Source organism: Neurospora crassa, linkage group I (genome assembly GCF_000182925.2).
Source record: "Neurospora crassa OR74A linkage group I, whole genome shotgun sequence".
Taxonomy (NCBI): Eukaryota; Fungi; Ascomycota; class Sordariomycetes; order Sordariales; family Sordariaceae; genus Neurospora; species Neurospora crassa.
In genome coordinates, this window is record NC_026501.1 from 6,740,667 (window position 1) to 6,766,691 (window position 26,025).

Here is a 26,025-nt window from a genome sequence, read left to right on the forward strand (position 1 = left end):
GGAATTTCGGGGCACCTTGGGTGGTTAGCATAAGTATCAGGTCCTAAAGGGGTCTAAAAAGAGGCACCTATAAATGCATACACAGCAATTTTACGGCCTGGCACAGATGTAAATATGCATTTTAGCATTTACCCATACTAAATAATTGCGGCGGCCGATTTCTAAGCATTTAGAGGGTTTTATGCACTTTCAGGTACATGCATTACCAGGGCAAATTCCTGTACATAGTCTAAGCCCCCTGGCACCCCATGACGTCGTCGTTCGGGTACGGATCGGGGAAAGTGGAGGCCTCCGCCGGAGAATCGGGAAAAATCCACCGCAAAAGCCGGAGCACTACCGGCCGATGTCCGACTTGAAAAGTCCGAGATTTGGGGCTATCCGGAAGTTAAACCGGGCGTCGTACTCCGCAAGCCCACGCGGTCGTTCACATAGTGTCATTTATGCTCGATGTATGCCTGGCACTCATGTTCCATCTTCCACGACGGCTCTCATCTGCTCTGCTAACTTACTGCCTGAGGCTCTCCTAAAAGCCATCAAATTTTGCAAGGGGCGAGAAATCGGCAAATGCCCGAAAAACTCCCATAGAATCATACCTACATAGAGCGAGATACATCACCCCTGCCACAGCAACTCCTACGCCAATTCCTCACCAAGATCCCCCCACACCTCCAGCTGCCGTCGCCGCTGTTGCCGCCGGCACAAGCATAACACTAAACGTCGGTGCTCCGCTCCCCATGCCCTGGATATGCTGCAAATATGCCTCCATCTCCATGTCGTCGCTAACCGGTAACGGCAACTCTCCGCCTTTTCCATCCTTGACGATTCCCTCGATTGCCAGGCACACCACGCCCGGATAGTTGGCCACTGCGGTGCTGCGTAGTTCCTGGACGGAGCGGCCCGATAGGGTGGCGATCCACATGCGCGAGACCACGCCTTGGAGAGGCGAGGATGCGTGGAGGCGGAAGTAGATGGCCATGGAGGACGAGGTGGAGGCTGACGAGGTAGTTGCCACTGGCTGTGAGACTTGGACTGGGACCGAGGCGGTTTGCTGGAAGTGCTGCTGTCGGGCTCTTGCTTGCCGCTGGATGGCTTCCTGCTGGATGCGTTGTTGCTGTTGCTGTTGTTGTCGCTGCTGCTGCTGCTGCTGTTGTTGCTGTGTATACTTGGTGAGAGGTGGCGGTTGGGTATGAGACTGGGTTAAGCCATGGTTCGAAGTGGCATAACTTTGTTGCATATGGTTACGGTTGGTTGTGTAATTCTGCGTAGCTCGGGAATGGGTTTGGGGCCGACTTTGAGTTTGAGCAAGATTCGGAGTGTGTGAAGAGGCCTGGGCAGTAATTGTATTGGCACCGACGTTGGCGCCAGCACTGCCCCTTCCACTGGCAACATGAGTGTTGGCAGAATAACTTCCAAACGAAGTGTCGGCTTCAATTGACTGTTGCAGCAGATAATCCGGATCCAAGTTGCCGTTGTCCGCATCTTGGGCATCCTGATCCGCTTCGCTCTCCTCCGAGCTTGACGATTCCAATGGCGCGAGCCGCACAGCTGTATGCGGCACCGTTGCCGTGGCCGTCGCCGTTGCCGTTGCCGGTGATGGCCCCACCGTATTATTCTTCGGGGGTCGGCCACGGCCCCGTTTGGGTTGAGCGGCCTTCGCGGCCTTCTCAGCAGCCTTCTCGGCTCTCTTCGCAGCCGCCTCAAGTTGAGCGGGCGTTGGGACTGGCTTCGGTTTTGGAGGAGCACGCTTTCTAGGAACCTTGGGAGGCGGTGGATTCAAAGCATCCTTCTCCAACTTTGCTTGATCGCCTCTGTATCTTCTCATTCCGTCACGGGCCAGCAGCTCGATAGCCCTCTTCCTCTCTTTGGCGTTAGGCCAGTGCTCACAGCCTGGAGGAAAGAGTTCCTGCAATAGCTCCGTGGTGTCGAACCATTTCTGTACCATTTCATTCCACTTGTCAATACCTTCGACATGCTTGAACCCAAACTTCTCCTGACCCAGCAGCAGGTAAAGCGTTCCGCGAATGTATCTACCCTGCTCCGGATTCAGCCCGAGGAGGTTGCGGGCCTGTGCTAGTGTCATGTGTGACTGCATCGTCCTGATCCGCTTGGTCACGTCGCAGCAGATAACATCGATCGCGATTTTCTTCTGCTCCATGTTGGCTTGATCCCACATGATGGCGCGGAGATGCATGCTATCGCGGATCATCTGCTCCTTCATGGCTTCCCACTTCTCGGGCCCGGCAATTGTCTTCTTGATTACGTTGTTCTCCCTGCAAATCTTTTCAAAGTTCTCCCGCAGCGTCTTGTAGGCCGCAGCGTCGAGCTGCAGGATGACCTTGGCTTCGTCTAGGGTTGTCTCGGATGGAAAGCGAGGAGGCAGACCACTCGGGTCTGGAGGCAGGCCTGCCCATCCCTTGGTTCTCCGTCGTCGCTTCTTGAGAGCCCAACGTTCTGCCGACTCTTGCTCGAGCACCCGGCGCCTCTCTTCTCTGCGAGCACGTTGTTCGGGGGTCAGTTCGTCATCTGGGCCAAGTGGCAAACTTGCAGATGCTGATTTCTGGTGTTGCTGTTGCTGATGTTGGCGTTGGCCATGTGTGTTAGACGACCCTTGTCCATTGTCTTCGGCGGCGATTTCCTCATCATCATTATTATCTTCTTCGTCCTCCTCGCTACTTACCTCTTCGCTGTCGTTGTCACTATCATCAGCGGAATCACTGTCGCCGTCACTGCCATTGTTGTTGTCGTCATCATCTGTTCCGTTAGCCGGTTGCCCAGGCGGCCTGATGATGCCTTTTCGTAAGTCTTGGATAGTCTTCAAGCGCAGTTTCCAATTGTACTTTTGGCGGATCCTGTTGAGCGTGCGATCGTTTATGTCGTAGCCTTCCTCATTGAGGACGCGCACCATCTCGGTTGCTTTGAGGTTCTGTTCCCATAGTTCCTTGATTCTGGCAATCAACTCGGTGTTGCTGTAGGCTTTATTGACCCTGATGGGCCAGCCCCATTCCCTGAACTTGTACCAATAGGTACGCCGGCTGGAAGTAAGGCGTCATGGTCAGTAAGCCAAGCAAGGTAAACTACGTGGGAAAGTTTGGTGTTGAGGAACAGGCTGTCCAAAGCTGCAATTTTGCTGCGCGAGCTGTATACACCGCCCAAGACTCCCATTCGTTGTACTGTGTACGGCGAGGGAGATGGACGAAGAGTGTTGTTCACGTACCTGGGGGTAAATCCATGGTTTTCTGCCATGTATCGGGCAACTTGGGCAAAGCTTCGCCTTTCGTCAACGTAGAGACGATGACATATGTCTTTGTAGGGATCCCAGTCGTAAGTCATGGTGCGAAATTCCCCTTACAGTCGTGGTTGTGGACGCGGCGTTGGCGACGATTTGCTACGGCGGTTGAGGGTGCGACAATTGTGAAATTGAGTGCGCGGGTCGATCCACGCGAAGCCACGGGGCCAAGCGACGAAAGGTTCCATTTCTCGCTCCCCACCCCCACCAAAACCGATCCACCAAAACAAAGGCAGACGGGGCCGCTCGTAACGCTTCCTTAGCAACGATCAAATGATACAGCGAAGCGTGGAATTAAAAGAAGAACTACCTCTATGGTAGCAGGGCATTCGATTGCAGTTGAACTTGTGTATTTAGGCCTTGATTCGTTGTTTTATCTTTGTTATGAATATGGTAGTGGTTTTGGTGGATCAGCATTCTAACCGGGGGACGAGCATGATCTTTGCAGGGAGCGCCGCGTTCTGCTGCAGTGAGGCCGGCACCAACTGAACGACAGAGTTGCCGTACCGACCGTATTAGTGTCAAGGTAACACTCTAGCTGCGCACTGTTAACAAGTACGGCCGGGTTGCCCCTTTCAACGTTTTCGCTGTTCACTAGTGAATATCACATGTCAACATTACATTAGACTGGTTCATCTGCAGCACAATTCGCTCCCAGGTCAATTCGTTATTCCATTATCGCATAATATTCTACCGCTTGGTGTCCAGCAGCCATCATTAAGACATCGGACCAGTCCCATTTCATCAGAGCCGTACCCGTACCGGTAATTGTTCCCCACAGACCAGAATCCAACCAACCGTGCCAGCCCAGTGACTGATGCACATTGAAGCAGCAAGTACATAAACAGCTCAGCTACATCCCGTGATCCGGTATGCTGGCATGTAGAAAGCAAAGGTATAAAATGTCCCCCCTCATAGCTTCCGCATATTCCCTATGAATCAACCATATCCTTCGTCCTCTGTGACATTGACCGTCTTTGTGGCGTCTCTCTAAGCACTCTGGCCCGGCTCGGTCGGATTGGGGGAGTAAAATGACACCAAGGCTATGATGACGTATGTCGCACACAACAGCGCTCCCTCCAAGTAGTTACTCCTGCCATCCAACACCAAGAAATTGACGATGAAAGCTGAGACGAACAGACAGACCGTCTCGAACAGCGTAAAGTAGAGCGTCATGTCTTTGTCCATGCACCAACCAATAATGACGACAAGCGGCGTGATGAAGAGGGCGATTTGGATAGAACTACCCACAGCGACGCCGATCGCCAGATCCATCTTATTCTTCATGGCAACGGTAATAGCCGTGACATGTTCAGCGGCGTTGCCGACGATGGGAAGGATAATCAAGCCAATGAAGAGCTCTGGAACCTTGGCAGTCTCGACCAGGTCGTGAATCGAGTCAACCATGAACTCGGCGCAGACGGCTACCAAGACGGTAGATACGAGCAAAAGGATGATGGCGCTGACGCGGGACAAGTCGTCGGGATGATCGCCGTCTTTATCGGGGATAGCGCCGTCAACAACAGCCGACATTGGAATCTGCGAAGGCATCAAGGCACCCTGAGGACGGTACAGTGATTGGCTGAGGCGGTCCGGCAGCGAGTTCGTCCTGCGAATGCCGTAACGGACGCGCGGAACAGGGCCGGAAGAGGCCGGTGGAGAGTTGACGGAATCAGGGCCCGTGACAAACACAGCCGGCGCCAAGTTTCTGGCAACAGGACGAAGGGACATGCCGCGAAGACCGGGGAAAGGGCGGCGGCCAGCTGACGTCTCAGCCTGAGCGTTATCGGCAGAGCTAGCAGGTTCCACGGCAAAGTCGACACGACGGGGCTCGCCAGGCGATAATAGTGTTGGCGCAACATCCGGCTGAATCTCGGCGTTTTCATCGATGGTTTGTCCATTCATGCACTCCTGAGATCCGTTGTGGTGATGCTTCTTGTGCTTGTGCTTGCGATGCTTCTTCATGTGTCGTTTATACCTGTGCCGCCTGCGGTGGTGCTTCTCGTCTTCTACAGCCTCCTCATTTCCATCAGTGGTAGGGCTATGCAAATTGACGGCCAGTGCGGGTCGCGATGACGATGCCTCTTGTGTGGCTTCATCATAGCCAGGGACAGCATCACTGGTGCCGAACGAAGGGGTCCTTTCGTGACCTGCAACGACGCTCTCGCTCGTAAGGTTAGAAATGATGCTTGACTTTCTCCTGCGGTGACCACCACGCATTACACGTTTCATTCTCTTGGAGACTGTCTCGCGAGAATAGTCCGAGTCCGACGAGTCCGAATCTGTCGAAGAGTCGCTGCCAGAGCTTGAGGAATCGAGCCAGCCGGCGGCGGGTCCCGGAGTAGACTCCTCATCAATGATATGCTGAGGGGTGGATTCGTAAAGGTAAGAGTGAGACAAGAGCTGAAAGAGAAGATAGATGACGTATACGAGCAGAAGAATCTGTGGGAAGTCAGCGTTGGAGGTTTGTTGTCGGAAATAAGTCAAAGCTTACAACACTGGTGCCGCGGCTGATCTTCAGAGTCTTCTTGTCGGCGTCATTCACGTCCGTAAAAGAATAATGAAAGGCAGTCTGTAAGAGCGTCAGCAGGTCATAATCAAATAAGATGGCACGAGGCTGAGCATACAGGCAGGACGAGGCTAATAACACTCAAACTGAGAAGACAAGCACTCATTTGGGTGACGGTGCTGTTGTAAATCTGCACAAGTTGGGTCAAAACAAGGCTCCATTAAGGGTTCACATCTCAAGCGGGTGACTGAACGAACCTGTTCACGGAAACGAAGACCGCCAAGCAAGAACGACATGCCCAGGATGAGGAGCAGGTTGGCCAAGATTGAGCCAAGGAGCGAAGCCTGTACGATGCTGAGCTCGTCCTGAAACCGTTGTTAGCAATGTAAACCCCATGGTGTGCGATTAGAACTCGGAAAGCTTACTTTGACGAGGGCGATGCTGTAAACGTTGAACGAAACGGACTCTGTAAGCATATGGACAGTTTTGGAGACGGGATGGTGCACCTGGACTAGCAGGGCAGAAAACGTACATGCTATCGAAGGTGTGTTAGCACAGCAGTCCCAAAAAGTTATGGGACTTTTTTTTTTTCTTTCATCATTGGGCTTACAAAATGATCAGCTCTACAGCGTTGCCGAATGTGACATTCAACAAGGCGCCAAGCGAGTCTCCAAGCTTACGGGCCACGCTTTCGGTGGCATAACTGAGGAGGCCGGCAAGAGGAACGATGGCAAGGGCATTCATGGCGAAGATGAGACCGGGCGAGGAGCCCGGTAGCTGGCTGACAACAATGCCAACGGGGACAAAGACCAACATCAAGTTCACGAGCTTGTTGTGAAACAAGACCTGCTTGAGGACCTTCCCAAATCTAACTGCGACGTTCGGCTTCTGCTTCTGCTCTTGTTCCTGAGCGGCAGCAGAGACGGTAGTTTCTAACTCAGGCCCCTGCCCCGCAGCTTGGTGTGATGCAGCCGTCGGGGACTTGGCGCCATTACTGCTATCCTCCTTGTGATGGCCGCCGGTTGACGAAGAGTCTGTGGAAGTCTGGGGCTGTTCGTGCGCGGAGGGCACATTTCCGCCGCGGCTGCTGTCGTTGAGCGTGGCATTTTGGCCGACGGTGGGAGTGGTGTCGGTTGTGGTAGTGGTGGTGATGGGAGGAGAATTGCTTATGGGAAGCAAGCTGACGGGGCCTGGAGCTCCATGCGTCTTGGGGTTTACCCAGGAGCGAATGCGATTTGTGTACGAGGAATTATTCAAAGGTTCCTTCATCGAAATGGACCGGTCAACTCGTTCGAGGGAGGGCGTGTACTTGTTCAACCGCACTGCTCTGCAACCGATGGAAAAGAAAGAAAGATAACTGAAGGCTCGAAATGCAGATGCGGGGGGGGGATGTTGTAAGTCCGAAAGTTGTTGATGCCAAGTGGCTTGGGGATTATCACTACTAGGGCGGGAAGTCGGACAGATGTAGAGACAACGTTGGGCAGGTAGCAGATAGGCACCGGGGTTTATAAGGCCGTGCCAAGAAAGGGAAGAGGTGAACGACTTGAGGTGGGACGTGGGTGGAAGGGGCAAAGACCGGGGGATCGACAACAGGCTTGGCGTTGACTGTCGTTGCCTGGTGGGGCCAACTGGACCTGGGACTGGCTACATACCCTGGGAGGCCGCTGCGAGACGGGAGGCTGGCTCGCTTCACCAATCGGCACGCTAGGCCGAATTCGTCACTTCAAGATAGGTGTGAAAGGGTTCAAGCGTGCCACCCGCTGACCTCATCCCGGACTCCAATGCGGCGGAGTTTGTTGATAGGTATTCTCCGCGGCGGTGAGGGCTGAATGGAAACAGGGCTTGCCGTGAGTCGCTCCAGGGTACGTACCCTGATACATAACTGTTGTGGTAGTATCCAATGCCACCCAACCTAGTTTATACTTTGGGGCACGTGAGCGTTCCCTTGGCTTTTTATCTACTTTCCGTCTTTTCTAGATTCACGATTCAGATCCAGATGCGTTGAGTGGTTGCCGTAATGTGGCGTATGTATGGCTGGATAGGTGTATCGCTTGTTGTGATGTGGAAGAGGTCCCTTGAATTTAGTTTACACTACGCTACTGTACAGGAGCAACACATGGAAGAAGTGGGAACACGCAATGACCCATCGATTGGGACGACCAAGCTTCCCCCGGTTTTCCTTTTTCAGCAGTCATTTGACCGGTCGCATTGATCATTCAACGTTGTTATAGCACCACCAATGAAGCTCACAGGTCCGCAACACAATGCTCATATCGGACGGTGAGCAGATAAGCTATGGTTCTGGTGTCCAATAGTCGCAATCCGCAAACTCGTGCGATCAGCAGAAAGATGGACGAGATGGAACCTTGGAAATTCTTTGGCAATGCCGCTGACGATGTGATGCATACCTATGTATGTACAAGTAAAGCAGCGGTCAATGCGACAGCTGCACAAGCCCAATGTAGCAGTTTGGCTGGGTCCAAGCAAGAAGTCGGCAAAGCAACATTTGCAGGGTGGCTGCCATGGCTGCTTCGCATGGCACGCTTTAGCTCACCTTCACCTTGAGGTAGTGCAACGCCCATCTACTATGTACACCTTCCTGCCATTACAGCACGTAACCGAGCCTCCGACCCCCTAATGAAATCAGACGCTGTTGCTGAGACCAAGGTAACTTTTTGATGGCAAGGGAGATGCTGCCCTGATTGGCGGCCTAATTCGAATCAAGAGGAATGACGGAGCTAAGTGCATCTTTCAGTTATAACGACACTACCCACTGCAGCGCGAGGCATCGCTTTATGTAGTTGCAAAGCCCATGCGCTGCAGGTACCTACAAGCTGCGGTCGCCGGTGCAGCTTAGGTCCGTTCCCCTTGCCAAAGACCTCAGCCATCCGTTGTCGTGGTGCAATACCCAAGTCGTAACAAAGGCCTTACAGTAGGTAGTCTTCATGGCCGAATAACCCGAGCGACTCACCAAAAACGCAGAATTCAAGCTGGCTTCAACGTGGTCAGATGACAGGCGTCGTCCGTCAAGCCTAATCCGTGCGTCAAGTCTCGCAAGATGTATCATCGTCAAAAAAATCATAGTAACTTTTTGTTTGTTTGGCATCAGCTCTATGTCGTGAAAAATCTAGTAAAACCAACACGCTTCATGACTTTCACAACACAAATCGCACATGTTCCGAATTTCCCCACCGACAATGAAGTCACTTAAGGAAGCAACCTCTTGGGCGTCCTGGGGTAGTACGCCGCAAGGTGGACACTGGGCAGGTTAAGGAACCACGCAACCACGCGGTCAAGCCCGATGCCACCACCACCGTGGGCAGGCACACCGGCCTGTCTGAACACGTCGACGTAGTCCTTAATTCCGGCGCTTTTGGGGTCAACACCCTTCTGGATGATGCGAGCCTCGAGCTCCTCGGGGTCATTGATACGCTGACCACCCGACAAGATCTCCTGGCCGCGGAGGAAGAAGTCGAAGGCGTTGGTGACCTTGGGGTTGGCATCGTCGAGCTTGGCGTAAAAGGGTCTCGCACCCTCGGGAAACTTGTCGAGCACGTAAAAGTCCGTGTTGAACTTCTTGCGGACAATGGCGCCAAGGGCCTTCTCCTGAGGGGTGCTCATGTCTTCATCGTCGGTCACGTTACGGAACTCCTCGGGACCCTCCTCGCGCAGAAGCTTCTGACCCCTAGAATTCAGCCGCGTCAGCTATCACGGTGATGGTGATTTTCAGGGGCAGGTGGGGTTTGCTAGGGAAATACATACTCAGCAAAGGTCAACCTGACCTCCTTGCCAGGCTCGGGGAGAAGGAATTCCTCCGCGGGATAAACGGAGCGAACGAGCTCGATCTCGGCCGCGCAGCGTTCCTTAATGCCGCGGAAGATGTGAAGCAGGACGCCCTCGAGCATGAGGAGAACCTCTCTGTAGTCTTTCTTGATCTCCATTTCCAAATCGAGACCAGTGAACTAGGACACATGTCAGCCCCAAAACTGTCCTTACATTTCCAACATCCTTCGCCTAGCTTACCTCAGTCATGTGTCTTGGGGTGTTGGAGTTCTCGGCTCTGAATACGGGACCAATGCTGAATACGCGCTTCCTGCCGCCAGCAATCTCAAACTGCTTGTAGAACTGAGGAGACTGGGCGAGGAAAGCCTCCTTGTCGAAGTAGGGCATGCGGAAAACGTTGGCACCACCCTCAGAGGCAGCACCGATCAAGCAGGGAGGCTCAAACTCCTTGAAGCCGTGGCTCTTGAGGTAGGATCTGAACAAATCCTTGACTTCCATACGGATATCGGCAATAGCCTGCTGAACAGGGGCGCGCTTGTGCATGATAATGTTGTCGAGATGGGTGAGCATGGTGGCGGCGGGGATGGAGGACTCGGCGGCGATGGAAAGCTTATCGACACCATCCTCGGCAGCCTTTTCCGGGGCGGGCTCCTCGTCGCTGAAGTTGGTGATGGGACGGTTGGCGGCAGCCAGAGTCATGCCGAGCATCTGGGGGGCAGCGGCGAGAACGAAGATCTTGCGGATGTGCAGCTCGTAGTTGGAAACCTTGCAGCTCTTGACGGGCTCGAGGGGCTTCTGGACGGTACCTTCGACGACGACGAAACTCTCGGGGTTGATACCGGCCGCGAACTTGACCATGGGCTTGCTCACAGGCGTGCCTTCGTTGCTGGCGACAAAAACACCCTGGATGGTCCAGGCGCCCTCTTCGCGCAGCTCGACGAATGCCATCTTCGCGCTGTAACAGTGTAAGAAGCCGGTCAGCCCATCTTGCTGCGTTGGTGGCTGTAGAACAGACAACAGGTCCGGAGAAGCGAACCTACCCTTGGATTCTGGCATTCTGGACCCAGGCCCTCACAATGACAGCCTTGCCGACGTGCTCCTCACCAATGTTCTTCAAGTTGACATCCTCGACATCAGCCGACAGCTCGAATTGTCCCTTCCTCTCCTTGACGACACCATAGTTGTCCTTGGCGAGATCCTCGGTCGGCCCGGTGGTTTTGCCGGCAGCCTTAGCAGCGGCCTCACGCTCAGCAGCGCGGCGAGCCTTCTCGGCCTCCTTCTTGGCCTTGGCCTCAGCCTTCTTTTGCGCCTTCTTGGATGGACCCTCGCCCTCGCCCTCAGCGCCTTCGGCAGCGGGGGCGGCAGCGGGAGCAGCGGCGGGAGGCTGCTGTTCGGCGGGGGGTGCGGGAGTGGTAGCAGCGCTGTCGGCCATGTTGCTTTGTCGAATTCGATACTAGCGTGGTGTAGTAAAGTGAATTGGGCGCGGAGATAGTGGAATTCGCGGACGCGGAAAGGTGAATTTTGGCGGGGCAGTTCCAAGCTTCCGTCGGCGGGAAGGGAATCCAATGCCCGGCGGCGGGGTACGGTGACCCTGATAAGGACCGGACTCAGCAGGTGGCCTGACAGTTGTGAGTCAACAATTGGCAGTGGCGAACGGCTGCCAGTACGTACCATTTCGCGATTTTGTTTACCTTGGGAGGTCAGGTAGGTCTAGCCATCGGATTCAGGGGCTGTGAACGGTCTGGTCTGGCCATCAAGGTCTCCCCATTTATGGTATCGTGTTTGGACTTTGGACCAGGCACGCCAGGGCTCACAGGCCGTGCACGCTCAGTGGTCCGCTAATCAGTGCGTTGCAGGTTGGCTATGTACAAACTCCTTTCCACTTTGCAGTAGAGGTACATCATTCAACCCCAAGAGCCTCACTTCCACGACTTCATCGCCACAGTCTAGTGTTTACCAATAATGGTCGTACCACTCAATCGCCACCTTGTGCACATCGGTCCCCGCCGTCGGCAGCATGCCATCGCTCAACTTCGCCCGCAACGAGCAACATAGGATAATGCCCACTCCTATCGACATCACCTCCTCGTGAATTATCAGATACCAGTTCCTCGACATCAACCCTATCTTCTACTCCGCGTGCTCATGAGGATGTGAAGATGACAAGTTAAATACGGCAAAAGTGTAAACAGGCTTCGCTCAAAGAAATCATAACCATACGATCCGTGACATCTCAACAGGTACATAGAGGTTGATACTGTTCGCAGAGGAAAGGATATCGTACGCCCCTTCATGCATGCCAAACTAGGTGATAGATAATCAATGACAAAACCACTCACTACCATACATATCCCCCGCTTGCCCTATAAGCTGGAAAAAAGAAAGTCTCTGAAACCTGTAACACCAAAACAACTCCAGCTAAACAATAGTAGAGGGCATCCCACATTCGATTGTAACTCCCTTTGCCAACAAGGAGTAGAGAGATACGAAGACAGACAGAAAAATGCAGAAGAAAAAAATAATAACAAAAAACAACTTATTACAAAAGTGGCACAAAAGATGTCTTCATGTTTCGCAGCCCCGTCCTAGCCCCCGTTATGGCAACCTGCCCATGGAGGGAATATCCGTCTTTCTCCCCGCCACACACACTCTCGGTCTCCCTTCTTTAGCCGTCGCAATGAGTAGATATAAGCAACATTCGTAGCTATGGGTATATCCGCATCCGAGGTTGCCACTGATTTCTGATACAACAGTGAGATGATTCGATATAGACCTATCGCTCAGCCGCCAATTGAGATCAGGGAAATGGCTTTAAGATCTGTTCGTTGCTCGATCTCGAATGATTACAAAGGCATATTGACGAACTCCCGTTCGCAAGTAAGCTGCGTGACCAAAACCCAGCCGTCGAGATAGCCGACCGTCAGGTCCCGCGCAAGCCACCACAGGGCCGCCGAAAATAAAAACGAAGCGAATGTCCAGCCCTATTTCATTGATCGGCTGCGAGCGAAAAGCTCATATATCGATGGTATATCCGTTTCGCCATCACTTCAGTTATTTTCACCACCCCGAGCCTTGCCGCGTCTCCTGAAGAAGTCCATAACCTTTCTTGCAGGACCGCTGCTGCCGGAGTGATCGTGAGGTCGCGCAAAGCCATCTCCTTCATAGTCCACAAAACGTTTGTTCTTTTGCAGAACACCTCGATTCGCCCGGCTGTTACCCTTGCGGGCATCGTATAATCCGTCCTGCTGTGTCATGGTCTGCAGTTGAGGAGTCGACCCAGGTGCCTGGGGCATGCTGTTGACAGACGGGTCGGATCCAGCGTTAGGCATGGTCCCGGGCATGAAGCCTTGGCTGGCGGATGGTCGTCCGTATTGGTATTGAGTGTTGACCGCTGGTGAGCCCTGTTGCGAGTCCTGAAGCTGAGTGTACATCCCGTCAACAGTGGTCGCGCTCACATTTTGTTCCCGGCCCAGAAATTGGTCAACGGATGAGGGCTCCTGAATGGGCAGGTCCTGTTGTGAATCGAGAGCTGGAGGTTCATCCTCTTTGTTGTAGCCGAAGGCCCTGGATAGCGAAGGGGGGATGAAAGAGAACCGCTTATTAGACTTCTCCTGAGAGCCATTGGAACCAGTGATACTGCCTCCAGAAGACTTCTTCCCCATTCCCATCGAGAAGGACCGGCGAGATCGCTTAGAATCCAAGGACGGCCGAGAGCCATTCTCACCGCCTGGCATTGAGTTGTTCATGCTAACAGGGGGATACCTCTTGGTCTTCTCTCCAGCCTGCTGAAGCTCCTGCTGTCGCTTGGATTTCCTACCTCCAAACAACGAGCCGCTCCGGCCAAAGAGCTTGCCGCCAATTTCGCCCATAGTGCTGGACCTTTTGTGGCCCTTGACAACACCATCTTCCCGTACCTTGTCAAACCTAGAGCCCGTGCTGATGCTGGGCCTGCCATAATCGGCGCTTTCGCTCGGTTGCTGCTCGGCGGGGGTGGTTGTAGGTACGCCAAAGTGACTGCTGCCGGATCCTTTGGAAGGTTGCTGGATTCTGCCGTGTACGTTAGCGTCAGCAACTTCAGGTGGTGCTGGTTGGGCGTACGAAGGTCTTCCTGACTGCATGGACCCGCCAGTAGTAGGCCTTTGGGTTGGTGCACCTGCTGCCCCTGACAGATACTGGTTGTCGGCGGTGGGACGGCCGTCACGGCTCGGCCTAGGAGGAGCCACTGCGTTACCCGTAGTGGGAGCATTCCCACCATTCCGCTGAGAACTTGGCGGTCTTCTCGAGGAAACCGGGGGTTTGTTGTTGTAGGCGTCTTTGGGGGCGGAGGGGCCCTGGGAGAGCTGCTTATCCTTGGCCGATGTCGTTGGGCGACTGTCTGAGGATTCCACTGGTGCCTGACTCTCATTACGGTTTCTGTTGGCGTTACTGGAGGGCTGCTGTTGTCCCGCAATATCACCTCTTTGAGTTGTGGTATTCGGAGCAACATATTCGACCTGTACTGTCCGACGCTTGTTATCGCGCTGCTGTTTAGCGTAAGCAGCCTCTGCCTCGGGGTCCACGGTGCCTTGCTTGCTAACCAAGCCACCGATGGCCGGCGAGGCGGTTGACTTCTTCGGCGCCTCGCGTACCGAAGCGCTACGAGCAAGGTGAGGAGACTCTCCCTCGTCCTCGGCAGGTACTGTCGTGTTTTGGATCTCGCTAGGTGTGGTAGTGGAGGACGTGATGAACTCGACAACATGCGAATATTCGCTCAACCAGCTGTGACGGGCTACCTCAAAGAGATCCGCTCGCTTTCGCGGATTAGGTACCAATATCCTCCGCAATAAATCCCTAGCATGTGGCGTGACATATTCGGGAAACGTGAGAGGCGTGTTGACGATGTACTTGTATAACAAGTTGATGTTATCGCCTTCGGGATTCGCCGGATCGTCGTCGAAAGGGAGATAGCCAGCAAGCATGGCGTACTGAACTAACGTTAGCTATAGTTCAGGCGGCAGGACGGGGGGGCTAACTCACCAGGATGACACCGCAGCTCCAGACGTCTACTTTCCTTCCGGTGTAGAGGGAGTCACTAACTACCAATTCTGGAGCTGCGTAGCATGGACTGCCACAGCTAGTCTGCATAAGATCTCCTTTTCGCCAGCCAGCGTCATTGACCTTATCGAGGCCCATGCGCTTGACAAACTCGCGATCCGAAAGGTTGAGCTCTTCCTCCTCCGAAAGCTCCTGGTTGGGATCGAAGGTATTGGCAAACCCAAAATCTGTGATGATGATGTTGCGGTTTCGATCTAGAAGCAAATTCTCCAGTTTCAGATCACGATGCACGATACCCTTCTTATGCAGATACCCTACGCCAGACACGAGCTGGGCAAATAGTCGCCGGGCGGCATTGTCCTTCAAATACCGGTGATTGAGGATGTAGTCAAACAGCTCGCCTCCCGATGCATACTCGAGCACAATACCATAATGCCTGTCAGACTCCTCCATCTTATGTAACCGAACAATGTTTGGATGGGTCAGTTGCTTCAGAATCGCAACCTCCCGCATGATCTTTGCCATACGAGATGGGTTGTTGCCTACTGTGTCCTTTTTGATGAGTTTGATGGCGACCTGGTCATAGGTAAGTCAGTAAGCAGCATATTTATGAGCGGCAAGACATTTGTCCTACGTACCTGGACGCCGCCTTCCTGCTTCCACCCAAGTTTGACCTTGCCGAATTCACCCTCTCCAATCGTATTACCGAGAATATATTCGCCAAATTTGGTGTGCTTTTCTCGCTTGGAATGATCATGTCGGCTTCTATGACCACGCCGACTTTCCTCTCCGTGGTCGCCTCCAGGAGCCGCCATAGCCTGCGACGCGGTCTCTTGACGGTGGTGGTGGTTGTAGTTACTCGCCTGCTGTGCCTGTGCCTGTGCCTGCGCTTGTGCCTGCGCTTGTGCTTGCGCATGAGCTTGTGCTTGTGCTTGGGCCAATCGCTCCCGCTCCCGCTCTATATCTATTTCGGGTTGTTGTATTAGTATGTTGTTGAGGATCTCGCTCGCTTCTCTGGACGACTGCTGTCTCGAGCTGGTGGCATTGGGCTGAGAGCGGACGGGTAGTGATGTCGGCGTGGGATTCCCTCGCGAACTGGTCGTTCTTTGATGCGCATCCTGTGTCATTTGATGTTGTCGACGGCTCCGAGCGGCAGCCTCGTCTACGACGGCTGGATCCATGGTGCCATTCGTATTAGATTGTCGAGATGCAGCGGCCCGGTCGGCAGCCTGTTGGGCGCGTCGAGAGCTGGTGTTTGGGTCATGGCGAGACGATGTTCGAGGAGGTACGGCGGTAGGCATATTATTTCGCCTTCTGTCCGAAGACGACGGTGGTTGGTCGGAAGCAATGGAGGTCACGGGAGCCGGGATGGACTGGGCAAAGGCGGTGCGGGCGCTCATGTGAGGCTCAAGGCCGGTCGGTTGGTCGTAGGCGCTAGGTCTTCGGGAGTGTGGTTGCGATGATGTGTGCGGCGATGATTGTCCGGCGTTGTGCTGGTTTGCATAATAGCCGGAGCCGGGGCCTTCTCGCGTTGTCGGGCCGGGGTGGAACGACGAATATTGGCGATTGGACGGCGACGTGGTAGCGGATACTGATATGGACTGGTTTGGCGTCGTTTGGAAAGCAGTAGACATTTTCTGCCCTCTGATGCGCAGAGGAGAGAGAGACGGGGGGTGAAGATGGCCGCCGGTGAAGACAGCGAGGTGCGAAGCGAAGCGGCGGACCGACTAGTTCTAGGTAGAGGAGACACTGGGCAAATGTTTTGATGTTGTGTGGGCAAGGAGCTGGCTCTCGGCTGCTACTCTGGCCCAACGCAGGTGGGCTACGCTGTGATGGATTGCCCAGTCCCAGTTGGGTCTTCCGGGGGGGGGGGGGGGGGGGTCTGCTTGTTTTGGGCTTGCTCGACTTGGTCTGGCACCTCTACTAAGTAGTAGCAAGCCCGAGAAGCCAGAGCTGGGGAGGATGGTGGGAAGGAAGAATGAAAGCGACAGGAGAGATAAAAAAAAAAAAAAAAAAAAAAAAAAAAGCGACGATGGTGCTTGACACGTCCGGGACGGGCTACCACTTTGAAACACAGTACGTATGACCAAATAAAATAAAATAAGAGTTTTTCGAACTGAATGCCTCAGGCGGGCTGTTTGCGTACAGACGGGAGCCAACCATAGAACTAAGCAACCGCTTACTACCTACCTAGGTAGCCGACCTCACTAGCGGTAGTAATACAGTGCAGTACCTTTATTGTAGCTGTTTTCACGAACAGGCCAAACCAAATCCTACCTGTACGTATGGCCGGCGGTCACTACTAAGGTATCTTGGTCCCTGAGTTTCGCAGTTCCTTTCTGAGGGGTATCGCAAACCGGTGTTGAGGTTTTTGTGCCTCCTGTCGTCGGATGCCAAAGTGGTGCAAATGCAATGTCGGCAACGCGTGGAAGTGGGAAAAGAACCCAGCAGTCAGGGCCCGGGGAGTCCTTGTTTGCTTTGGACTCTTCTCAGTCACAGAACAAGCGGTCCGATGGAGTTGGGCGAATCCGAGTCGGCTCTTGAGAGACTGCGACGGGCGGATCCGAGGGTGTTCCTGACACTTTGCTGTACGATGACCGTCCTTCCCGCTCTGTCAAGGCCGGCATGCGACCGGAAGGGAAAATGTTCGATCGTGTGGTGTAGCAAAGGAGTCGCGTTTTTTACTTCATTTTGAATCGTAAGGCAAGAGAACTAGATGAGGGAGTGCAAGCTGCCGTCGTCAATTCGGCGCACCATTCCCGCAGTGCACTCAGGCGGACAGCCGAGGGCATTTGCTGTTGAGCTAGGTTGTTACCAGGGGCACTATCGGGTACATGTACCCACCGACGCGCCAGGCGTCGAGAAAGGTACAGTAGGTACCTTCTCCACTGCTTTTTCAGGACTACACAGCCGTACCTACCTAGGTAGGTAACGGGATGACACCCAATCTTACAGCAATCAATAAGACACGGCCTCATGTCATCCATCACACCTAGTTGTATATCTCGGTCCTTTCTCATCATTGGCAAGTGTACTGGTGGGCAACAGTTCCGTTTCCAGACCGAACTAGACCGATGAATAAGGGCGCAAGACTCGGCGGTTGATCGCGTTCTTCCCTTATGTTACCTTTAGGGTCCTGCAGCTCAATGCTTGTCTGTGCAGCACCTTGGGATGACCCACAAATGCTACCTTCCCATGGTTGAGAGAGCATGGTGAAGGTTTCAATACAGCAGCCCTTGACATGGAATCGTTCATTCCAAAGGAATCCATCTCATGATGAATCTGGCGAGTTTCAGTCTGTGACCACCTCCTTTGGGACAGACAAAGGCCTTGTCAGCTTCCAGAATGGAATTGTTTGGGCCATGCACCGGCCGCGCATTGCCGTCATCTCGATTCCAGTCCGTAAAACCCACTCGCTCGGCCACTTCATCCACTTACCACATCAACTCCAACCGACCTTGAAAAAGACGGCCCAAATGCAAGAAATCTTCGTACCCCCCGCTGCTCAACACAGCCCGGTCCTCAACCCTGGACGTTGACTTGCGGAATAGGAGATGACTCTCTCTCACCAGCTCCGCTCTTTCTAATTTCAACGGTCTCCAGAATCCAGACAAACCACGCTATGTACCGACCTTCGAAATCTGAGCCAATGATCTACGCATTTCCTGGCCGGCCCTGCCGTATCCGAATGCTCTCCACGGCTTCACCACACGGGCTACAAGTCAACTTTTGAAGTCGAGTAACTCCGTCACTGTCGACCTTCGTTTGGCTGAGGTTTGGCGGCTTTGGGTACCAGCAAGGTAGCCGGAAGCAAGCCCTCGCGCTTGTCCGGTTCGGGATGGACTTTCACGCATCGCTCATCAGGGCACTGAAGCGCAAGGGTTAGGTTCGCAGCTTGCAGCGCTTGCATGAATGTGCAGCGAACACAGGCACATCTTTTCAAACCCGGCGTCGAGGTTAATAGGCTCACAAACTGCCTACATTCGCAATTTCAATCACTCAAACATATCAAAAGTCCATCTGGCGAGGGGGGGATTGATTGGCAACCAGAACCCCGAGACTGCGACAAAAGGGGCTGCTCTCGTTAAAACGCCTTCTGCGCCTCTCGTCGCGAGGTATGGCCGTGTTGACCATGTTTACCGCCAGATTAAAATCCCGTACGCAGCAATCCCCTTTCCATCCCGTTCCATAGGAGAATCAGGGAGCATTGGAAAGCATTGACCTCCCGGACCATACTGATCGCCCAATCGATCCATATTTCAGGGATCTTGGTCTTCCATGGAACCGGCCAAACTTCTTTGTCCAGGTCAACATTGGAAAAATGCGAACGCCCAGCATCGATGGTCCGCATCCTTGCAAGGGGAATGGTGTGGCTGCCGCCCTTTTCACTCATGAAACATCTGTAATGACGTTGTATGACAGCAGGAGAACAACCAGGCCTGGGTTTTACCCATATGGACAGATATCAGACCGGATGCCAAAAGGAACCTGTGCCAAAAAAAAGGGAGGTATCGATCGTTCACGAGCCAATTGATTCACCGTCGCATGGCGTCTATTTTTCAGATGTCACCACGGTTTACCAGGTCCAAGTGAACGTCAGATCGTTTCACCACTGCATTGCCCTATTCGATCCTTCCAGCGACGATTTGCAGATTGCGACTCCAATCGAATCTTCTTTGTCTGGCGCCCAACCAGCCGGGGAACTCTCTCGCTGACACACATACTGCAGAGGTATGTATGATGTATACGATCTCGAGAGATCTCAATGAAGCCAAAAATGGGGCAAGTGGCCGCGGCCAGCCAACACCCACCCAACCGGCTGCCGACCCCGGATTTACACACGACTCGTACGTACATCAACATTTCACCGTAAACCTGCGAACACCTGAAACCCCCCCAAAAGTTTGGAGTTCATGGCGAAGAAAGACCAAAGGGCTCCTACTGAGAAAGAAAATGTACCTACAGAACAAAACAAGACACGACGACGCTACTGTAAGGGGCAGAATGAGTAGCTTGCAGGTCAAGTGTGACAACCCTCCATGTCCAATTTCAGATCTGGGAATACCTACCACATTACGTATGTAATGGACATGTGAGTGGTTCGTACCTACCCAGCTAGTACATACATATATATACATACATAGGTAGGTCGGACTTGGAGAAAGGTCAAGTTAGGAATTTAATTTTAGTATGCGCTGAACAACAACATGCATAAACAGATACCCTGACGGACTTTTGGTACTTTTACGCATGGCGGCTCTTCAAACTCCAGGAGGTCTCCTGCGACAGATGACGGATCCACTGCAAAGCTTGAACTAGACTAGTAGCACCCTGAAAATTTCAAAATGTGAGAAAGAGTAGAAGGGTGGCGTCTATACAAGTCTTCCACAAGCACCTTTCATCATAACATGTTAGTAGATAGATAGATAGATTGCAGCTTCATGTTGCCTTGTGTCTGGTCCGAAATCGACCTGGAAGCGTCGAGGCAGCGATGTTCAGGGCAGTACAGTACTTAGTTGCGCCTTGTCCAAATGTCCTGTGCCATCTAAACAGCCAATAACGGGTTGGTCACCTTGGCGGAGTGGTTAACGCGCTGCCTTGCAGGTGAGGTTTCTTTTTTTTATCTTTTTTTTTATCTTCTCTCCTTCTCAACCTGGACATCGATTTTGAAGAATTGTTTATGTCAGAGTTTGTTCAGATTCGCAGTTCATTCAGCTTTTATCGGTTGGCCTGGTCTCATTCGCTCAGTTACCGACTGCCGTGTACTTCGTTGCTTGGTCCTTGCGTTGGAAGTTTCTTTGAAACTCTCACCCACCCATTTGAACCGCGCGCCGCGCGACTGCGCCACGTGTGGCGGCGGAGCGGACCACATCTATCACAGAGACTACGTTTGGCCGGTACGTACAATACGATACTGCTGGTTTTCTGATCAGTTTGGTTATTCGATCATGAGATGGATAAGGAAGCCTTGGAGGGTTTATTGTCTTTTCAGAAGGAACTGTCCTCCGTTTAAAGCAAATGATATAGTAGAGGTATAATAGTAAGGGTTCATGACGCTACAGAAGTCTATGATAGGTGTCCTGTTATGTTTCTCTCCGTCTCCTCCAAAGCCATTCAAAATCAGAAGATAGGTATCACTCTGACAGCGTCTACCCGATAGGAAGCCAAACGCTTTTCCAATATTTAGTAAAGCTATAGATGTCTGGTACCAGAGTAACGAACGATCCAGAGCTGGATCTATGTGAACTTTGCATTCAGCTGCTTCTTCCGTTTGCAGTGTTGATTACCCAATTTACACGACAGTAACCAACATTAATTATTTGATAGTCTAAGAAAGATCATGCCAGCAATGGCTCTCACAAAATGACATATACAGAGGCCACGGTGATAATTTATTTTCGTCGAATGGGTTGTCCGATTGAGTCTGATTCCTCATTTTTGAGGGCATCGCAAAATGTGACCAACCTCACGGACAATCACCTCACACTATTCTCACAGCTTGATAGTAACATTGTACTCATCCAACCCAACCGCCACCGCCGTCAAAGCACCCATGTATGCAACCAGTATCCCTACCGTCGCCACCCGGCCGACATCAAGCGTTGGCACCGTCATATTGACCAGTCCCGTGAACAGGTTTGCCAGCAAAAAGATGGCTAACCCATTCCGGTTATACGCCCTCAGCACCTTGCTCGTTGCCATGTCATATAGCTCCTTTTCGGTCTTGACATCTTGAGCGCTGTAGAAGGAAGGGAAAAGCAGCGCATCCACAAGGTAAAAGGCGAGAAGCAGGACGGCGTTGGAGGCGGCCACCCAGAGCATGTACGGCAGGTTGGCCATGCGGCGGGACACGGACAGGCCAAAGCCGTACTTGTAGTCGGTCGCGAAGAAGTAGAGAGCTATCCAGACGAGGGACCAACCGGCCATGTTGAGCAGAAGAGACCTACGTTGAACGGTGCCGCTAGTCTTGTTGTTGCTGCCGCTGATGCTGCGGCTCAAGCTCCGCGGAAGAACGAGCATGCCAGTGTCTTGGCCGGCAAGAAAGATGGCTAGATAACCAAAGAAGCTGAAGACGCCTTCCCTGTTCATAGACAAGAGATCATTTCGCGGTCCGGTCAGGATGTAGGCCTTTAGCGAAGTGGTCTCCAAAAGCACCTGATACACCACGCCCAACAGGAGGGCCAGGCCAGCGTACGAGGGAAGAACCTTGAGCGCGGACTGAAACAACGCGACGAAAGGTGGTAGGAAGCCCAGGGTGAAGAAGAAGTTCCAGTGCACGCCGTACTCTGTCACATGCTCAGCGTAGTCCAGCCCCTTGACGCTCAGCAGGCGGATGAAGCCCAGCACGAGGAGCGGCAGAGAGTGGCGCAGCGATGTCTTGAGGCGGGTGCTCAGGGGTGCGGCCTTGCCCTCGGCGCGCTCCTTGAGGACCGGCCGTGAAGCGACAACGCCGGCCGAAAATACGAAGGAGCCCACGCCCATGTCCATCAGCGAAGTGCCCCATGTCTCGACCTTGGCGAAGCGGCGGGGGAACAGACGAAAGTCAACGGCAAGGATGCAGATACAGGTGACGATAAGCATGTTGCCGCGGTAGTTGGTCAGGAAGGGCTTGGTCGAGAGGACCCCAAGCGGTTGCTCCGAGGAGCTCTTCTTGGACTGGGCATTGGGAGGAAGCTGGGGCTTCTTCTTTCGGGTATGAGCGGGGACGAGATAGACAAAGGCGGCGACTGTGAGGAGAAGTAGGTTAAGGAGCAGGGGCGCGGAGGAGTATAGCGTCACTGAGAGCAGGAGAGCGCCGACGTTGAGGAGAAAGTCGATGGCATAGCCTAGTGGTGTGTAGGGCCTGAAAAAGGATTGTCGAGCTTGGAGGACGGACCAGACGAGCGAAACGACCTAGTAGAAAGACAGCGATTAGCTCCGGTCATTCGACTTGTGACATGATTACACGGACAGCAGTATCCTATTCCGATCCTCCCGGGGGGTGTTGTTTCATACAGGTGCTACGGCGCAGACTTGTGCGATTTCCGAGACGGATCCTCCTGACAGGTTTGAGACAAAGTCCTCTTTGAGCTGCTTATAGCTCTGGGCTGTTGTCGAATCGATGGCCATGGAGGGCGAGGGTCGAGCAGCCGTTCGACGTGCTCAACAAGGCGCCAACGTTCGAGAATGACGGGATTTGATGGGCGGCCGTGGGAGATGGGAAGGGTGAAGCTCGACGGCTAACGACACATTGCTCCGGGCGGGAAGTGATTGGCCTTTTTCTTTTTTGTTTCCTCGCTTGGAACGGATGGTGGAAAACGAGAGTTGTCAGAATGAGAAAATTGGTCGCGATGACAAGTGGAAGTTGGAACCAAGTTTCCCAGCTGGTCTCGGCCTTCCAGTTTGTCATGCGCGGAAGGAAGCGACTGAGCTGTTGTTCAACGACGACGTCGACCAATCGTGGAGGGGACCTGCCTGAAGCTTCAAGGTGCCAAGACCAATCCCAACGGCCTTGGGGTCACCTTGTAGAGCCGCAGGGAGCGATCCTGTCCAGCAGCACAGACCACTGTGCATTTGAGGCTTACAGGGGGCCTAGCTGGTGCCTGGCCTGTCCGGCATCCTGGCACTTCCTTCATCATGTAAACACGCACCGGGCAACCAACTCGAAACATGCTGTCTCCAACTTAAGGTTGATCGACTTTCAACTTCACATGCTCTACTTACCAACCTAGCTTCCAGCGTTTGCAATTCCAGCGCCCATGTCTCACAGTTCGGTTGGTCTGCCGAATGGCACGAATGGAATCCAACGCCCAACCTCGGCTCTCAACATATATTCTCCTCGGTTCCACATTCTGACGGCGCCTCGTCGTCTTTCTTTGTTCGGTCGTGTCCCATTGCAGCGGTAAGCTGAAGAGGTAGCTTGGCCTGTTGCATCAGATATTTCACAGCTCAGACTCTACACACATCGTTTTGTCTTTGTTCAATATCTGCCATATATCACCGAGGAGCTTTGTCATGCAGGACTGAATCTGACTCCACGGCTCGAGAAGTTGGTTCCTTTCAAAGCAGCTCCTTTCTTTGACTCCGTCACCCGTCAAGGAAGACGACACAGACGCAGGCCGACAAAAGACAAAAAGATGGACGCGTCCGTTATCATTACCATGCTCTCACCAAGAAACCAGCAACAACCTCTTGGCCGATCTGCACCAAACATATACTACTGACTGAACCTCGAACCACTACCCGCCAACCAGTTCATCTGTGTCTCGTTGAGGTTGTCAGGGTTCAAAACAGCAAAGCCGGCTAATCAATATGGAGACACGGACAAGAGCACGGCCAACACTAGAGCCAGTGCAAACCAGACTATTGCACCATGGATCGCCTGGATCGCCACGTCGTCGTCCGTCTATTTTCGAGCCAGCACTGAGGTCCCATTGTCTCCCAAGTCCTCTCCATTTGAGCACGCCAGGACTGGACCAAGGAATGAGGCGGCACGAGCGAGCAATGCTGGACAGTCTCGATCAGCGGAGACCTTCTCAGGCTCGCAAAGACTCTGCTCACTTGCTGCCCCCGATCCCCGAGCAAAGTCCACCATCACGAGAACGCCCGTATGATGCCTACTCACCTCCTCCTACCTTGGCAGCTCGGACTCGCAATCACCTCCTGTACGGAATTTCCGATTCCCACCTTTCACCTACTAGCACTCATGCGGGTATAGGGCGCCGCCAGTCGATGCCCACGGGTGTGCCATCAGCGTTACCCACATCGATACCTTCGGCAGCGTTACCATCACCCGTGCGGGCCGTGCATCGGCAAATTGGCATAGGCCGACAAAAGGCTCAGGAGCTTCATGGAAGGCATATCTTTCAAGGATGTTTTGTCAAGGCAGTCGATCTCCGGAAATTTAGCGAGAGCTCAGCAAGTGGCGATAATACAGCTCTCCGAGAGGTGGTGATGGATGATATGGGTCAGAAACTCAGATATGCTGCGAGAGCATGGTCGCCTGGAAAACCTGAAGGTCGTCACTTTATCAAGTACTTTTCCCAGGCAGAACTGAGAAAGGCCATACCAAAAGACGCCCCGGAGCCATTGGTCGTACCCAGGCATGCAACAGATCACCCAAGTCCGAGGAGAGCTTCTCTCAGCACCTCTCAGAGGCGCCGTTTGGATAAGGAGCATCGTCGATCGTCCGCCCCGATGCAATCAGCAGACCCGTGGAGCGAAATGGCACTACCAATTCGTAAGTGCTTTCATTCGTACCTCCCATCAGCATGTTATTAATCTCGTCATAGACTATCATCTAGCACGCTACTTCTTCCCGCTTGTTGCTGTATATCTGCAGAGTGGGAATGTCGAACCTGAGGACATCTTGGAACTGCCGATGCCTCACCCAAAGGCGTGGTATCAAACCTTCCGCTACGCGTGTACTGAGCAGGGAGAGTTAACGGATGCCATCAGGGAGAACATCAAACACCTAGGAGGGAGAGTGTGAATGGAGCGAACTGCCTCATTGTGCATACCAGAAATAGCCGTATAACGAGTGTTGGGTTGTGAAATAGTCTAGGACAAAAGGAAAGCGGCTTATAGTCGAAGCAGCAATGTCATATGATCCCAGACGGGAACTCCGCTACCATATTTGTGGCTTCTATCCTTGTGCGTCTTTGTTTGTGAACCTCATCCTTTGCCTTTCAAAATCCGCTTCCACGAGCAGATAAGCGAACCACGACCAACAGTAACTCGCCGATTATCACTATCCCGCTCAACCACCAACTGCACTCGGGGACACCTACAGAGGCTATTGAACCCTTTGTCAGGGCACGTTGGTGACATCTCAACCAAGCTGGCATCTGCCCCTGCCTTTTGATTCGCATACATTTTCCAAATGACAAGCTCCTGAAGCACTAGAGGAGAAAGCCATCGCCCGCTTGTTGCCACCACCTTACACGTACACTTGGTTTTATCTCCAAACCATCAAGGTTTGACGAGTGCTGGACCTGTACCAACCGGGGCTGCCCTCCAATATACACGATAGTCTTGTGGCGGCGAATAAATGGCAACATGTCTTTGAGGACTGCCTCGCCCATGTACACTGATGACTGATACAAAGCCTCGGCTACTCTCATACGAGCTGTGAACCAGTATCAGAACCAACGGTTGAAGAGATACAGCCGAAAGAGACATCTACAGAATATTTCTAGACTTTTCTAGGACAGTAAAAAAACAGGTATACCCAGTTGGTGTCCTATCTCACTGTGTTTCGCAGCTACAATGCCCCAAAGTCATTCATACAACTGCCCCTTTCTATTCTGAACCAGCTCCGTGGTGCTTGCCTTCTCAGGAGCATTCACGCTGCCCCCTTTGGCACGCAATTTAGTTTGTGAGATAACCCAACATATAGTCAGCCTTTTGTGCAGTGAAGGTGTTTATCTGGCTA

At 53.0% G+C, this 26,025-nt stretch overlaps 6 protein-coding genes across 11 annotated transcripts; 1 reads left to right on the forward strand and 5 right to left on the reverse strand.

The window, feature by feature from the left end:
• Positions 1-419: 419 nt before the first annotated feature.
• Positions 420-3,411, reverse strand: NCU00917. 2 transcript variants are annotated; one of them, XM_011394553.1, is made up of 3 exons: positions 3,215-3,411; positions 2,678-3,032; positions 420-2,572 (listed from the first exon to the last, which is right to left on the reverse strand). In XM_011394553.1, exons 1-3 carry the CDS (start codon positions 3,328-3,330, stop codon positions 647-649), a joined length of 2,397 nt encoding a protein of 798 aa, XP_011392855.1. In that variant the 5' UTR covers positions 3,331-3,411; the 3' UTR covers positions 420-646. The 2 variants fall into 2 exon arrangements, with proteins under 2 accessions (XP_011392855.1, XP_011392856.1); XM_011394554.1 differs by having other exon boundaries at positions 420-3,032.
• A 442-nt stretch (positions 3,412-3,853) lies between these two features.
• NCU00916 (membrane bound cation transporter) lies at positions 3,854-7,310 on the reverse strand. 3 transcript variants are annotated; one of them, XM_011394551.1, is made up of 6 exons: positions 6,406-7,310; positions 6,221-6,236; positions 6,053-6,160; positions 5,914-5,985; positions 5,781-5,858; positions 3,854-5,728 (listed from the first exon to the last, which is right to left on the reverse strand). In XM_011394551.1, exons 1-6 carry the CDS (start codon positions 7,062-7,064, stop codon positions 4,277-4,279), a joined length of 2,385 nt encoding a protein of 794 aa, XP_011392853.1. In that variant the 5' UTR covers positions 7,065-7,310; the 3' UTR covers positions 3,854-4,276. The 3 variants fall into 3 exon arrangements, with proteins under 3 accessions (XP_011392853.1, XP_011392852.1, XP_011392854.1); XM_011394550.1 differs by having other exon boundaries at positions 6,221-6,330; XM_011394552.1 differs by having other exon boundaries at positions 6,328-7,310.
• Positions 7,311-8,147: 837 nt separating this feature from the next.
• On the reverse strand, positions 8,148-11,319 carry NCU00915 (aspartyl-tRNA synthetase). Its single transcript, XM_959648.3, has 5 exons — positions 11,250-11,319; positions 10,619-11,197; positions 9,819-10,533; positions 9,558-9,757; positions 8,148-9,480 (listed from the first exon to the last, which is right to left on the reverse strand). Exons 2-5 carry the CDS (start codon positions 11,008-11,010, stop codon positions 9,003-9,005), a joined length of 1,785 nt encoding a protein of 594 aa, XP_964741.1. The 5' UTR covers positions 11,011-11,197; positions 11,250-11,319; the 3' UTR covers positions 8,148-9,002.
• Positions 11,320-11,424: 105 nt separating this feature from the next.
• Positions 11,425-16,439, reverse strand: stk-16 (serine/threonine protein kinase-16). 2 transcript variants are annotated; one of them, XM_011394548.1, is made up of 4 exons: positions 15,251-16,439; positions 14,595-15,188; positions 13,677-14,542; positions 11,425-13,625 (listed from the first exon to the last, which is right to left on the reverse strand). In XM_011394548.1, exons 1-4 carry the CDS (start codon positions 16,244-16,246, stop codon positions 12,626-12,628), a joined length of 3,456 nt encoding a protein of 1,151 aa, XP_011392850.1. In that variant the 5' UTR covers positions 16,247-16,439; the 3' UTR covers positions 11,425-12,625. The 2 variants fall into 2 exon arrangements, with proteins under 2 accessions (XP_011392850.1, XP_011392851.1); XM_011394549.1 differs by having other exon boundaries at positions 11,831-14,542; positions 15,251-16,407.
• A 4,213-nt stretch (positions 16,440-20,652) lies between these two features.
• NCU00913 lies at positions 20,653-23,055 on the reverse strand. Of its 2 annotated transcripts, none has more exons than XM_011394547.1 (2): positions 22,608-23,055; positions 20,653-22,505 (listed from the first exon to the last, which is right to left on the reverse strand). In XM_011394547.1, exons 1-2 carry the CDS (start codon positions 22,719-22,721, stop codon positions 21,105-21,107), a joined length of 1,515 nt encoding a protein of 504 aa, XP_011392849.1. In that variant the 5' UTR covers positions 22,722-23,055; the 3' UTR covers positions 20,653-21,104. The 2 variants fall into 2 exon arrangements, with proteins under 2 accessions (XP_011392849.1, XP_011392848.1); XM_011394546.1 differs by having other exon boundaries at positions 20,820-22,505; positions 22,564-23,055.
• A 167-nt stretch (positions 23,056-23,222) lies between these two features.
• On the forward strand, positions 23,223-25,226 carry NCU00912 (hypothetical protein). The gene is made up of 2 exons (XM_958626.2): positions 23,223-24,831; positions 24,884-25,226. Exons 1-2 carry the CDS (start codon positions 23,904-23,906, stop codon positions 25,081-25,083), a joined length of 1,128 nt encoding a protein of 375 aa, XP_963719.1. The 5' UTR covers positions 23,223-23,903; the 3' UTR covers positions 25,084-25,226.
• The last annotated feature ends 799 nt before the right edge of the window (positions 25,227-26,025 follow it).

Excerpts from the sequence above, each read along its gene's own strand:
- NCU00917 (XM_011394554.1), bottom strand. The coding sequence starts at position 3,330 with ATGACTTACGACTGGGATCCCTACAAAGACATATGTCATCGTCTCTAC. Across the intron at positions 3,033-3,214 it reads AACCATGGATTTACCCCCAG|CCGGCGTACCTATTGGTACA; the intron begins GTACGTGAACAA and ends CCTTACTTCCAG.
- NCU00916 (XM_011394551.1), bottom strand. The coding sequence starts at position 7,064 with ATGAAGGAACCTTTGAATAATTCCTCGTACACAAATCGCATTCGCTCC. Across the intron at positions 5,986-6,052 it reads GTCTTCGTTTCCGTGAACAG|ATTTACAACAGCACCGTCAC; the intron begins GTTCGTTCAGTC and ends CAACTTGTGCAG. Across the intron at positions 5,859-5,913 it reads TTATTAGCCTCGTCCTGCCT|ACTGCCTTTCATTATTCTTT; the intron begins GTATGCTCAGCC and ends ACGCTCTTACAG.
- NCU00915 (XM_959648.3), bottom strand. The coding sequence starts at position 11,010 with ATGGCCGACAGCGCTGCTACCACTCCCGCACCCCCCGCCGAACAGCAG. Across the intron at positions 10,534-10,618 it reads CAGAATGCCAGAATCCAAGG|CGCGAAGATGGCATTCGTCG; the intron begins GTAGGTTCGCTT and ends ACACTGTTACAG. Across the intron at positions 9,758-9,818 it reads CCCCAAGACACATGACTGAG|TTCACTGGTCTCGATTTGGA; the intron begins GTAAGCTAGGCG and ends CATGTGTCCTAG.
- stk-16 (XM_011394549.1), bottom strand. The coding sequence starts at position 16,246 with ATGTCTACTGCTTTCCAAACGACGCCAAACCAGTCCATATCAGTATCC. Across the intron at positions 15,189-15,250 it reads AGCAGGAAGGCGGCGTCCAG|GTCGCCATCAAACTCATCAA; the intron begins GTACGTAGGACA and ends ACCTATGACCAG. Across the intron at positions 14,543-14,594 it reads GGAGCTGCGGTGTCATCCTG|TACGCCATGCTTGCTGGCTA; the intron begins GTGAGTTAGCCC and ends ACGTTAGTTCAG.
- NCU00913 (XM_011394547.1), bottom strand. The coding sequence starts at position 22,721 with ATGGCCATCGATTCGACAACAGCCCAGAGCTATAAGCAGCTCAAAGAG. Across the intron at positions 22,506-22,607 it reads AAGTCTGCGCCGTAGCACCT|GTCGTTTCGCTCGTCTGGTC; the intron begins GTATGAAACAAC and ends TCTTTCTACTAG.
- NCU00912 (XM_958626.2), top strand. The coding sequence starts at position 23,904 with ATGGAGACACGGACAAGAGCACGGCCAACACTAGAGCCAGTGCAAACC. Across the intron at positions 24,832-24,883 it reads CGAAATGGCACTACCAATTC|ACTATCATCTAGCACGCTAC; the intron begins GTAAGTGCTTTC and ends ATCTCGTCATAG.